At 53.5% G+C, this 13,467-nt stretch overlaps 1 protein-coding gene across 1 annotated transcript in view; it reads right to left on the bottom strand.

Moving 5' to 3' along the window:
- The window catches only part of LMO1 (LIM domain only 1), a 37,183-nt gene that overhangs the window by 1,502 nt on the left and 22,214 nt on the right, over positions 1-13,467 (bottom strand). The window contains exons 2-3 of the mRNA XM_040456959.1: positions 3,369-3,582; positions 353-478 (exon numbers count right to left, since the gene is read on the bottom strand). Of these exons, the coding sequence (XP_040312893.1) occupies positions 353-478; positions 3,369-3,582 (340 nt within the window). The remainder of the gene's footprint in view (positions 1-352; positions 479-3,368; positions 3,583-13,467) is intronic.

The raw sequence follows: 13,467 nt of genomic DNA, 5'->3' as shown, positions 1-13,467 counted from the left end.
CACAGAGCACACACGCATACCTACCTTGTACAGGGACATTTACAAATACATACACGTCCATGGCACAGCGTGCACACACAGTAAGCTGACGCAAGACCCATTATATTCATACAGATCTGTGCCCTACAAATATGCACACACGGTGCTGGAGGACACACACTTGGCTCCAGGGCTCAGGCACACACAAAACACATGCATGCACGTGCATGCTCAGGACAGCACGGACGTACCACCAGATGCACAGCAGGACCCACATTTGCATGTACATGCCCACAGCACTCCTGGTCTGTGCCAGCAGGCATCGGCTGGGGTCTGGTGAGAATGTGGGGTCTGCTACCCGTTCAGCACTCACCTCTGGTTGCAGAGCTGGCAGGCGAAGCAGTCGAGGTGATATACGTTGTCCCGGGCCCGCATCACCATCTCGAAGGCTGGGATCAGCTTGCTGCAGGCGGCGCAATTTCCTGTGGTGCCAAAAAGCCTGCCAAGGGAAAGGTGCAGAGGGTGTAGGGGGCTGGGGGACAGGGGAGCTGCCTCTGCCCACGGCCCCGCTGGTCCCTACTCCCGTGGGCTTAGCAGGTGGGCCTAGGCAAGGGGGAAAGAGCACAGACAGCAGCATCTAGATTCTGCTAAGAGATCAGGCTTTGGAGAAATCGGCACAGCGATCCAGGGAGGGGAGCGTAGGGGCTCCAGGGGTTGGATGACATCGCCCATCCCTGGGCTGGGCTGGCAAAGCCCCCTCCCCAGCTCCCACCGGGGTTCAGCTAGCACCCAGGGCCACTGGAAGAACACTGGGCTGGGCCCTGAGCGAGGACTCCAGATTCACACAAGCAGGAATTCAGAGGCAGTCTGCCTGCCCTCAGGCAAGTCATGAGTCTCCGAGCCTCATTTATTTCAACTGTAAAACAGGGACACTGAAATACATCCTTTGCAGGCTTGTTGTGAGAACTTCTATAAACTCTCAGTCATGGATCATTCAGTGAACACCTATAACAGTGTGTGTTTACTATGTGCCATGCACTGTTCTGAGGGCTTTACAAGATAAACTCATTTATTTTTTTTTTTAAGAGAGAGAGCGCATGTAAGTGGACAGAGGGGCAGAGGGAGAGAATCTTAAGCAAGCTTCACACCCAGCGTGCAGCCCTAGGCGGGTCTTGAACCCCAAGATCATGAACTGAGCTGAAATCAAGAGTAGGATGGACGCTTAATCAACTGAACCACTGTGGTGCTCCCCAAGATCAACTCACTTAATCGTGGCAACAACCCTGTGGGGTGGTCTTTTTCTGCTACCAACTCACTGGGTGATCTGCCTAAAGCCCTTTTTCCTTTTCCTGGATCTCAGTTTATCCTTCTTCAAAATGGGGATGCTGGGCTAGGTGATCCTGTTCCAAGTCTAAAATAGGACTGATTCCCAAAGAGAGTTCCCAGGACACCTGGAATGATGCCTCTTTCACGCAAGCGTCCCTTCTCTTAGCTGCTGGTTGCAGAGTGCAAGGGGTGGGGTGCACACTTTCTCCCCAGTGCAGGCCAATCTTTGGCCGGGTGTTCCAATTGCCTGAGCCAGCCAGGCTCTTCCTTGCTCCTTTTCTGTACACTGGCTGAGCAAGCCCTGAGTGAGGCAAGGGGGCTGAGAGGCAGGCAGGAGACCCTCTAATCCCTGATTTGTCCAGCTCAAGCTCAGGCGCCTGCGGATGAGCTTGGCTCCATTATTCATCAGCCTGAGCTGCCTGGTGGCTCAGATTAAGGCAGACAAAGGCTGGGCCACAACATCTGCCTGCCAAGGCGGGGGCTTCACTGCCCCCAGTCCAACGAGCAGTGGCTGCAGAGGTGGCAGGCTCTGGATAGCCATTATCTGGGGCTGAGCAGCCCCAGGAAGTCTGCCTCCATCCCAGCCCACTGACCTACCTGGCCCCAAAGTCATTCCTTGGCCTCTGTCAGAGCCCAGAAAAAAACACTTTCAGGCTCCAGTAGCTGGCAGAGCACAGAATGCTTCTGGGTGCTTTGGCTCTGTTGACAAACCCATTCTTCACTGCGGTCCCCTCTCTTTAGGTCCTCTGTACTCATCAGTTGGTGTGACACCTCTCCTCAACCTGGGAGGTTCAGCCCCCCAAGGATGCCTGAAACCTTCAGACTTGGAGGCCCCTTCCAGGTCATCAAGGGGGAAGTCCCCAGAAAGAACTTTTCTTAACTCCTCCTTCTGGCCTCAGCGCTTTCCTCTAGCCCAGTGAGGAGCACTGGGTCACTGATCTTGGATTACTGCTGCTATACCTTAAAAACTAATGAAGGCAGGGGCACCTGGGTGGCTCAGTCGGTTGAGCATCCAACTTTGGCTCAGGTCATGATCTTGCAGCTTGTGAGTTGGAGCCCTGCGTCAGGCTCTGTGCTGACAGCTCAGAGCCTGGAGCCTGCTTTGGATTCTGTGTCTCTCTCACTCTCTACCCCTCTCCCGCTCATGCTCTTTTTCTGTCTCAAAACTAAATAAACATTTTAAAAAATTAAAAAAAAAAAAAAAACAAACTTCTGAAGGCAGAAGAAAGAGAAGGTGCAGGCAGGTAAACCTTAGGCTCTTCCTCAAAGTAGGAGAGACTCTGTTGATAACCCTGCCCCCCCCCCCATACGGCCCAGACATGAACAGAGGGAGCCCCACAAAGCTCTTGCCCTGACCTATTAATTAATGCAATGGGCCTTCCTTCCTCACAAGGCCCAGCCACTACCCAGCAGCCTGTGTAGGAGCCAAATGTAGATGCTGGGTCTCAGCCAAGGCCCCCACTTTGTGGCCTCGTTCCAACCTTGCTGATGTCATAAATGGCCTAAGGGAGGGTTAATTGGGGGAGACAGCCCCAGGGAATAGGATCCAGGTTGTGGGGGAGGGTGGGTTAAAACTCCAAGGAATGGGAGTTGAAGCTTTAGTCTTCATACTATTCTAGGAGGGGCAAACCAAGGCTTGGAGAAAGTTAAAAGCCAGAAGGTTCATAGTTCAAACCCAGGACCCAGGGGACTTAGAGCTTCCCTACTTGCTCCAGGAAGCCCTCTGAGGTGTCCCTTCCCAGATTCCAGGGAAAGGGTGGGTCAGAAGCACCTGGCAAAGACAGGGGCCAAACCAGACTGGTGCCCTAGGGAAACTTATCTCCAGTGCCCAATGGTTGCAAAGGCTTGCCCACGACCTGGGCTGGGCATGGAGGCCAGGGAGTTAATGTGTGGCTCTGTCTTCAGGGCTCCGTGAGCACCCAGCGGAGCAGGGCTGGGCCAGGACTGTCTGGGACGAGTGCACACAGACAGGGCCTAGGTCAGAAGGTAGGGGCAGAGCCCTGCTGGGTCCTGGGGGATGGGAGCTTTCTGAGCAGAGCAGCCAGGGCTGGCAGGAGGCCCACCTCAGATAGTCGCGTCGGCACAAGATGAGGTTGGCCTTGGTGTAGAGGGTGGAGCCCACCTCGCCCAGGCGGCAGTCACAGCAGGCACACTTGAGACAGTCCTCGTGCCAGTACTTGTCCAGTGCCTTCAGCAGGTAGCGGTCCTTGATCTTGCGGTTGCAGCCCGCACAGCCCTTCTGCTTCCCTTTGGGCTGGACGGAGAGCATCGGCACGCCTGTGGATGGACAGATGACAGACAGATGGACATAGGAAGGACCCTGTGGCTCCAGGCCCCGGGAGCCATCCCTCTGGGAATAGGGGCCCACTGCTTCTCCTGGGGGTTCCCAGGCATCCTCACTTTCTCCCCAGCAGCCTCTGCCCCTGGCGCCGGGTCCTGTCCTTCCAGCTGTACAGCACAGTCTGTTCCCTGCCCTGAGAAGATCCCTCCAGAAGCTGCAGCGGCAGCTGGGAGCCCCGCATCTGCTGTGCTGCAGGGCACACACATAGCCCCAAGGCCCAGCCCCCCTGAGCTGTGTCTCCCGTCCATCCTGCCACTGCCTCCTGTGTGGTCTGCTCCATAGGAGGCCTGAAGCCCTCCTCACGCAGCAACCATCTGACTGGCTCTTTCAGTGGCCCGAAGAACTGAATCTCATAATGGGCTTGGGTCCGCTAGAACAGATCTCTCACAGATCTTTTTGCGACCTCAAGACTTCCTCACATTGTTTGTGCCTTTGACCATTTTAACCTAAAATGTCAGGTGACAGCCTCTTGGTTTATTCATGTAGACCTGTGGCAGTATCAGGAACAAAGTGGGGTGCCCCATGACACTCCCAGTGGGGTGCAGGAGCTCTGGGTCATCCGGCAGATGCCTGCAGCTGGGCCTGGCCTAGTTGGGGCTCTCCTTACGAAAACTTCTGGCTAGATTCAAACTTTTTACCTGCCCTGGCTTGAGGGAGGGGAGGTTCAGAGTCTCTCAATCCTTCCTCCTCCCACCAGGATAAGAATCTCTGAGCCAAGGTAGGGAGGGTGACAGGCCAGGGGGAGGCGGGGGGGGGGGTGGTGGTTGGAGGGAAGCTCCCAGGGCCCATGGGTGCTTCTCAACATACAAGAAAAAACACAAGGACAGGAATTTCAGCACGGAGCTTCCTGGAAGGAGAGGCAGACCTCCCAGTAGGCAAGTGTATGCACTCATGCACATCACACGTACACAGGCATAGCATGCAGGCATGTGCACAGAGGCACAGCCTCCTACCCTCTGGCCTTGGGGCCACAAGGAGTGACCACAGGGAGAAAAAGTTGAGGAGGAGGTGGGGACCGATGTTGTCCTGAGTCTGGACATGTGTGTAGAGCCCTGAGGCTTGAATGTGGTGAAGATTATGCTCAGAGGGACGTGCAGGGAGTCTCAGAGCCAGGCCCAGGCTGGGGGCAGGTGGGAATGCCTGTAAGAGTTGCCTGAGAGCCCCTCATGAAGGCAGTGGGGGTGGGGGGTGCCTTCCCTGACATGAGCTCAGGTGGAGGAGTCCACTCTGGAGGGGAACAGCCCACCCCTTCCTGCCTCCTTGGCTCCCCACCAAGCCTCTGGAGTCTACCCCTCTCCTGGCCCCATCCTCTCCAAGCGACCCCGGCACTCTCCAGGGCTCTGGGCTCAGCTCCCACCTCCTGGCATCCCTCCTACCCCACCCCCGGCCCACTGCCCCCTTTCTCTTCCCCCTTCCTGGCACGTGACCCTTCCTCCGACTTCAGAGGAGGACCAGCCTCCAAAGGGCCCCAGTCTCAAAACCCACAGATGTCAGGTCAGAAGGGCCCTCAGAATTCTTCCAGGCAAATGTTCTGAGAAATGATGGAGAAACCAAGGCACAGAAGGTCTGAAGGTCAAATCTAGTGTAAGCCACTAATCAATCTGGCCCTGGGGGGTCCTCCCTGCCTCCTGCGTCTCTCTTGGGGAGGGGACCCGCCAGAAGCAGCAGGACAGGTGAGGGCAGGGGAGAGGCAGCTCAGGCTGCCTTCCTCCTTCCTCCTTCCTGCAGTCCCCGCAGGGCCTGGCTGTTAGCTGGGAAGCTTGCTGACTAATTTCCTTAATGCAGCTCTAAAGGTTAATTGGTCTGAGAGAGTGATGAGGCCCAGGATGACTACGTCCTCAGGCCTGCCTGTGTCTCCTCTGGCGGGGTCCAGCCTGGTCACAGAGCTCTGAGGAGGCCGTGGAAGCCAGCTGGGGAGCAGGCATCCCCGAGAGCTAAGGGGGCTCTGAAGTGTTTTTTCCAAGGTCTGGCCTACAGGGAGGAATCAGGTGTGGGCAAATGGGGGAGGGGTCAGGACAGCTGGAGGTGAGGAGGTGTGTGGGTCCCAGGGTGGGGCTATTGTCCCCGGAGCCTGTGGAAGAAGCAGCCAGCCAGCACAGCTGTACCTGTACACGCACACCAACTTGGAAATCTCAGGCCAGGCCCCTAGGGTAGCTCCACTAAGGCTGGCTTGCCCCTTGCTCACCTGGACTGGCAGCAGGCCCGAGCCCCCCAGGGCTCTACGCTTGTGCTCTCAGTAGCAGGGGGTGTGTGAGTAACTGGAAAAGCCACACTCAGGGGATCCACCTGATCCACTAGGTTATACCCCCAAATAAGGAAGGACTCCAGCACTAAAAGTGTCTGTCCTGCTCTATCCTCCCGCTGGCATGGCTTCCGGACAGGCTGGCCTTCCAAGCTCAGGCCCCAGCACGCCTAGCAGGCCCCAGAGCCTGCAGGGCTGTGAGCTGCAGCGCGAGCTGGCAGTTCCATCACCGGTGGGACCCTGAACCTACACGACCCAGGGAGGCCATGAGGCGTGAAGTCACAAGCTGCCCCCAGGTCCCTTGTCCCCTGCCTGTGGTTGGGCTGGGCCTGGCACTCAGCAGTGCTCTGCGAGGCCTGGGAACCCTGCTCTAGGGTACTGAACTCTGCTTCCTGGGCCCTGGAGGACTCTTAAGAAGTCATACAGATTTGGGGTGCCTGGATGGCTCAGTTGGTTGATCATCTGCCTTCAGCTCAGGTCATGATCTCACGGTTAGTGAGTCTGAGCTCTGTGTTGGGCTCTCTGCTGTCCGCACAGGGCCTGCTTCAGATCCTCTGTCCCCCACTTTCTCTGCCTCTCCTCTTGCCCACATGCGCGCGCTCACACACACACACACTCTCTCTCTCTCCCTCTCTCAAAAATAAAAATAAAAACTTTAAAAAAATTAAAACAAAAAAAGAAACCATACGGCTTCTGCCAGTTTCTGACACCCACTGAGACACAGAACTGCAGGGCCAGCCTGCCTAAGGAGGTCCCAGGGCACAGGGACCTTGAGCCTTCTCTGCCTAGGAAGGCTGAAGTCCTGGGAGAAGTCTGACTCACCCCTTCCTTCTTTAGGGAGCATCCATACTGTTTGCTCTCACTGAGTTAGTTCAGGAGACTTGAAAACACTCCTGGAAAGGCAAGGAGGTTTAAAGGGGGCATCTCTGGTCTCCTGCTCCCTAAATGAAGTGAAATGCTCCCCAGAGGGTCAGGGCTCTCCCTCCCTGCCCTGCCTCCCCAGCCCCCACCCAGCCTGCCAGTCAGCCCCGCAGACACCTCTTCCCTCCCTCCCCTGCCTGGCTCTGGGAGCTGAGCCTCGGGCCATGCACTTTCCATTAAGGAGATAGCATCCCTTTGCTGAAGTCCATTTGGGATCCATTTTAGTGTTATCTAAAAATCAAATCTACATGGTAATCCTTTTAATGTACTCCTGACTTTAGGAAAAAAACAGCTTTGCGCTCCTTCAGGAAAGGTTTTAAAGCATTACCCAGTAATTACTACTCACCCATGAAAACACTGATATTTTACAATGGATGATGTTGAGCCTGCCCGCACGTGCGGGCACAAGCTCAGACATACACGGGGACCCAGCCAAAGAAACCAGTTCACATAGCCTATTTGCTCCTCCTCAATCTCAGGGTGTTGGGGGATGACATCTGAGGGGAGATCGGCCAAACCCCTACCCCGCCTCTACCCCAGGCAGGCTGATAGTGGAAGGAGGCAGCCTCCCAGTCTGACTCATCCGGCTGCCAGACACTTACCCTTAGCTCTTTAATCTGAGGACAAGCCAGACAGTCCCAGTGACCAGGAGGGACTGCCAGAGGTCATTTGGCTCTTTCCACACCCACCCGCCAGCCAGGAGAGAAGCCCTCCTCTTCACAGGGACCCCCCCAAGTGGTCTGCCAGGTCAGACCCAGTCCTCGGCAATCCCCGCCCACCCACCCCAGGCCACGCTGCCCCTCACCTTCAGCCCGCGGACCTCTCCAAACTGCCAAGCCCACTGCTCCCAGTCCCACTGATGCCTCCAGCGTGGACAGCAGGCTGAGCTCCTCCAAAGCCAGTCCTCTGTCCTGGAATGCCCACCCCATCCAGCCCTGGTTCACTCTGAGCTATGTCTTGGGCCCCTGCACCCACCACTGGCAGCTCCACCTGGCATGTGAGGCTCCCTCCCACATCCAGCACATCCTGCTTGGCCCTCTGGATCTGCTCCCTGCGGAATCCTGGAATAGCATCCCTCTCCATCCTGCAAATGGACCTGGTTTGCTTCTGTCCCAGGACCTTCCCTCCATCGCTGCTCCCAGAAGAAAGGCCTGGTCCTGCCCATCCCACCCTTGACCAAAACTCAGAGTCAGCACTGGGGCTGAGGCTCAGGGTACTGAGCTTGAACTCTGAGAGCCTACTTTCCAGCCTGAGAACTGTTCCAAGTAGCTGGAGGTTCTGGAGCAAATCCCTCATCTTTCTGACTTGCTGTTGTGAAATGGGAGCCATAAAGGTCTCTTTCCACACAGATGACGGTGAGGACAGAACAGGTCATACATATGAAGCCACAGGAGAGTCTGGCATCCAGCAGGGGACACACCGGAAGTGGATAGTATTATTAATATGCATCTCAGGATGCCCTCCCCCTGTTCTGACACTTGTTTCCTTTCTCCTTTAACTTTTTATTTTGATGTAATTTCAAACCTTCAGAGAAGTTGCAAAATAGAAAGAATTCCTGTATACCTTTTGTGTAGATTCCCTAAATATGGGCATTTTATCATGTTTGTTTTATCCTTCCCTACAGACCTCCCTATAAGATCTATAATATTCTTTCCGACTCATTTGAGAGTTGGCTTCGGACATGAAGCCTTATAATCCTCAATACTTTGATGTGTGTTTCCTAAAAGCAAGGACATTCCCATACAATACGATTAACAAAACCAGGAAATGATCATTGATGTATCGCTTCTATTACCAACAGACCTCACTCAGATTTTACCCGTTTCCCCAATAATATATTTTACGGCAAAATAAATTCTGGAGCATGCATTGTATTTACTTGTCCAGTTTAGTCCACTTAAATCTGAAAGACTTCCTAAGCCTTTCTTTGTGTTTCAAGAAACTAGCATTTTTGAAGAACACAGGCCAGTTATTTTATAGAGCATCCTTCAATTTGGGTTTGTCTGATGCCTTTGTGTGACTTTAATTCCTCTGTGCCTCAGTTTTCTTTCTTGTAAAATGAACATGAAAATAGTACCTATTCCATAGAGTTTCCAGGAGGAATAAGGGAGTTGGAGCCTGGGTGGCTCGGTCAGTTAAGGAATAAGGGAGAAAATCTATGTGAAGCTGAGGACTAACTGGACCCGGCAGTCAAAAGTTAGCTGTGATCAGTGTCACCCCATTTGGCACACGGGAAGGGGTGACCTTACTCACAGCTCCATCTCAGGTCCCTCAGATAGCGAAGATCGCTCACTTTGAGGCAAATAAACGGATTTGAATGTGCCACCATGATTAAGATCACACAGGCGCTGGCTAGAGTCCAGCGATACCCAAAGGACAGTCCAGTGGTCACTGCAGAGGTGTGCAGAAGGAAGCAGCCCCGTCTGTCCAACAGGCGACTTCGGTGACCCGTCAAGTTGGAGGGGACTGCTGTGGCAGCTCAGGGCGGGCTCCTCTGGGGCCATGGGTGTGGCCTCAGCATTGCTCATAACCTCTGCATGTGTCTCAGTAGTGCTTCTGAATCTGTGTCCACACAGCACAACACAGCGACCCAGTGCAGTTCCGGGGCTTCTCTTCCTCACCATGGGCCCCCCTTCTCCTCCTCTGGGAAGGAAGCTGGGCTTTTCCGGGGCCAAGGGCAACTTGCAGGGAGGTAACGCCTGACGCTGCTGGCAGCGCTCGGCTTCTAAGCGCTTGGCTCACAACCTCCTTATGAGATGGATACCATTATTATTCCCACTTTAACAGCGGGAAAACCGAGGCCTGAGAAAGGTTCCAGCTTGCCCCTGTTAGTACGGGACACACCTGGGATTTGAATCCTGGCAGTCTGTCTTCTGGGCCCAAGTACTGGATTCATCTGCCCTGCTGCCAGGCCATGCACTGCTAAGCTCTGAGGAGCTGGCAGACCAGGAGGGAGGCGTTACAGAGAGGGTGCACAGATGCAGGACACGGCTACCAACGTGCACAACGGCACACGAGTACTTGTGCCTGACACATAATCACATACGTGTACACCGGGGCTGCGAGAGGCGGAACTGGGTCTACTGACTCTCTCCACAAGTTTTATTCCAGAAGCCGGCAGTGTTAGCATACAGCAGCTACTCAGGAAGTTTTATGGAAACACACATCACACATCTGAGCACACGCATGATGGGTGTGCACATGTAAATATACACATCCATGCACAAGCAGTCACGTGCACATTTACTGCCTTTTAAAAAACATTTCCAAAAAATGGGTCATAGCTCAAAATCAAGCTCTGACATGAGCAAAACCCATGAGTAAGGGGCCTGGTGCTCTGTTCTCAACTCCATCTTCCCAAGGAAATGGAAGAGTGAGAGCCCCCTGGGTTTCGCCCACAGGGACCCACGGGAGTGGTGGGTGAACATCCAGAAAGTCAGTCCCACACTTCTTACACCCTCCAGCTGCTGGGGGGAGGGGTCTGCAGTCTCTGGGGATCTGGGTCCCTGCCACCTGCAAGGTGCTTGTGCCCACGTGGGCCCGCACCTGGGCCTGGAACTGCAGAGTTGGGTCCCACACAGGGCCAGCCAGCAGCCCCTCCATGGCACCAACCCTGTTTAATGAGGAAATTTGAAAGTGTAATCTAATTCTGCAGAATCTCTTTAAATTTCGTTTTCTCAGAAGTAACTTCATTTTGCACGGACACATCCAGCCTTGTGAGAAGGCCTCCATTTCACACCAGTTTTATCTCCACAATTTCTCGTCTCACTGCACTTCTATCCCAGGGCCTTGCCATGCGGCAGGCGAGGCCTGAACTAATAGCATTTCCTACTCATTTGGAATCAAAAGCCAACGAGAACAACTGTTGAAACGCGTGGCTACAGCACCTAGAGCACGTTCATTACCACCCCTCTGCGCACCCCTTCGCTGGTGGCGCACTCACCGTGCGAGATGAGAGAGAGAAGCCGGGCTCCCGTGGCCTCCACCTCCCCACTGGGCCAGGGGAGGGAGGCTGGCGGTGATGGCCAGCTCACCGGAGGACCGGCCCCTTTCACTCTGGCACTGCCCCTCAAGGGGGTCTGGGAGAAGAGGGGCTGTGTAGACGCGAAGACTGTGGGCCCTGCAGACAGACGGCCTCAGCTTGAATTCTGGCTCCAACACCTCCCAGCTCTGCCTCGATTTACCTACCTGCTAAATGAGGACTGTCCAGTTTAAAGAATTATTCCGAGGATTAAATGAGATAATGGACATGATTTATAAAAGGATTTGATGCAGTAGCTCAAGAAAATCAGCTATGAAAAATTATCTACGTCTTATGATCCAACAATTCTCTTCCTAGGTATACACCCAACAGAAATGGCAGCTTATGTCCACCAGAGGGGACGTACAAGGATTTCCAGAGCAGTTTTCTTCATAACAGCCCACAGATGAAAACAACACAAACGGCCATGGACAGTAAAACGGATGATCCACTATTGTGCAGTCACGCAATGGAATAATACGCAGCCACGAAAAAGACTGATACACATAACACTGATACACATAACAACTGATCACTGGCCACATACACTGATACACATAACAACATAGGTGAATCAGACAGCAGAATGTTGAATGAAAGAAGCCAGAGGCAAAGGTACACACTGTATAATTCTATTTGTACGTAACACCCAAACAGGCAGAACTGATCTGTGGTGAGAAATGTCGGAATGATGGTGTGTATTACCATGAGGCAGAAGGCGTGAGGGAGCATGGTGAGAAGCTGCAAGTGTCCTAGGTCTTGATCTGGGTGGTGTTTAGAGGGGCACACATAGATGTAAAAACTCATTGCACTGAACATTTGAGACTTCTGCATTTTACTGCATAGATGTTATACCTCCATTAAAAAAAAAAAAAAAAGAACTAAAATGGAGACCTCTCAGTCAGGACTTTGGACACCTCTTCATAAACTGCCCCCTCCCATTTCCTCAGCACTCACTCCACCTGTTATCTCAGTGAATCCTCATATTAACTCTGAGGTACTAAATGATTACACCCACTCAACGGATGAGGAAGCAGAGGCTGAGGAAGGTTCAAGTTCTTACCCAAGGTCACATAGCTAGAAGGCTGCAGGGCAGGGACTGAAGTCCCCACCTGCCTGACTCCAGAGTTCAGATTCTCATCCAGCCCGTGTCCCATGGCTTCTCTGCACAGCCTGGGTGAGGAAATCTCACTGGGGTAGCATCTGGGTTCTCCCCTGCAGCCTAGATGCCAGAATGATGCCAGGAGGCATGCTTAGAGCAGGGCCTAGGTTAAGAAGAACAGGAGAAGTGATGGCCCAGGCAGGGCACAGTCTCCACGCTCTTGTGTGTCATAGACCATTTCTGCTCACCTGGTGGCCCTGCAGAAGCCATAGCTGCTGTGGAACCTTGAAAGAGCTTCTAGGCAGGGCCAGAAAGGGGACGTGGACCAGAAACTAAGGATGAAAAAGGGAGCAGGAGAACCGTGTAGAGGCAGACCTAAGATGTTTGCGTTGTAGTGTTGAGAGAGACATAGAAGCCTTGAGATGGCACATGACCTCAGGGGGTTGAGCCAAGCTGTGAGGGGCAGGCTGGGGGCTCTAGCCCAGAGCCTAATTGCTGGGCTGAGCCTCAATCACAGCCAGGGGCTTGTGTGTGAATGAGGGAAGAGGGGAGGGAGAGAGGGAGTCCTAGAAGAGGGGCCAGACTCAGGATAAGAAATTAAAAGGAGGTCCAGGCACCTGGGTGGCTCAGTCGGTTACGCATCCGACTCTTGGTTTCAGCTCAGGTCATGATCTCACAGTTCATGAGTTTGAGCCCCACATCCAACTCCGTGCTTCCAGCAGAGCCTGCTTGGGATTCTCTCTCTCCTTTCTCTCTGCCCCTCTCCCTGCTCACATTCTCTCTCTCAAAATAAATATACATTTAAAAAAAAGAGTTCTGGGGCGCCTGGGTGGCGCAGTCGGTTAAGCGTCCGACTTCAACCAGGTCACGATCTCACGGTCCGTGAGTTCGAGCCCCGCGTCGGGCTCTGGGCTGATGGCTCAGAGCCTGGAGCCTGTTTCCGATTCTGTGTCTCCCTTTCTCTCTGCCCCTCGCCCGTTCATGCTCTGTCTCTCTCTGTCCTAAAAATAAATAAACGTTGAAAAAAAATTAAAAAAAAAGAGTTCATAATAAAAAAAGAGAAGAGAAGAGAAGGAAAGGAAAGGAAAGAAAAGAGAATAGAGGTCCAGCATTTCTTGCCTTCTCTAAAGTGTTAAGTCCCTCCAGGTTTCCACAGTCCACCACCGCAGGAAGGCAGAAGGAAAGCACTGCCCAGTGCTGTCCCCATATACCTGCAGCCACTACAGTCACGTTCAACTGCATGATGATAATATCCTTTATTCAATGCCTACTATGTGCCAAGTGCTTTACATGCATTAACTGTCCTCCTCACGATGATCCCTGAGATCAGAGAAATCACACAACCTGCCTAAGGGTAAGCTTCAGACCCAGGCTGCTGGCCTCATCTCTTCCTGTTCTATGTCCTGGCCAGAGGCAGTATGGAATCATCTTTTTCCTAAGCAATGGGGAAAGCAAACTTCTGCTCGGGCCCAATCTGATGCCTGCCAAAAGAAGAAAGCTCTAAAGATCCCTTGCAGGGGAAGGACGAGCCTCTG

Source organism: Herpailurus yagouaroundi, unplaced genomic scaffold (genome assembly GCF_014898765.1).
Source record: "Herpailurus yagouaroundi ecotype Mexico unplaced genomic scaffold, PumYag 218, whole genome shotgun sequence".
In the NCBI taxonomy this organism is placed as follows: Eukaryota; Metazoa; Chordata; class Mammalia; order Carnivora; family Felidae; genus Herpailurus; species Herpailurus yagouaroundi.
This window is presented reverse-complemented; position numbering and strand designations above follow the sequence as displayed.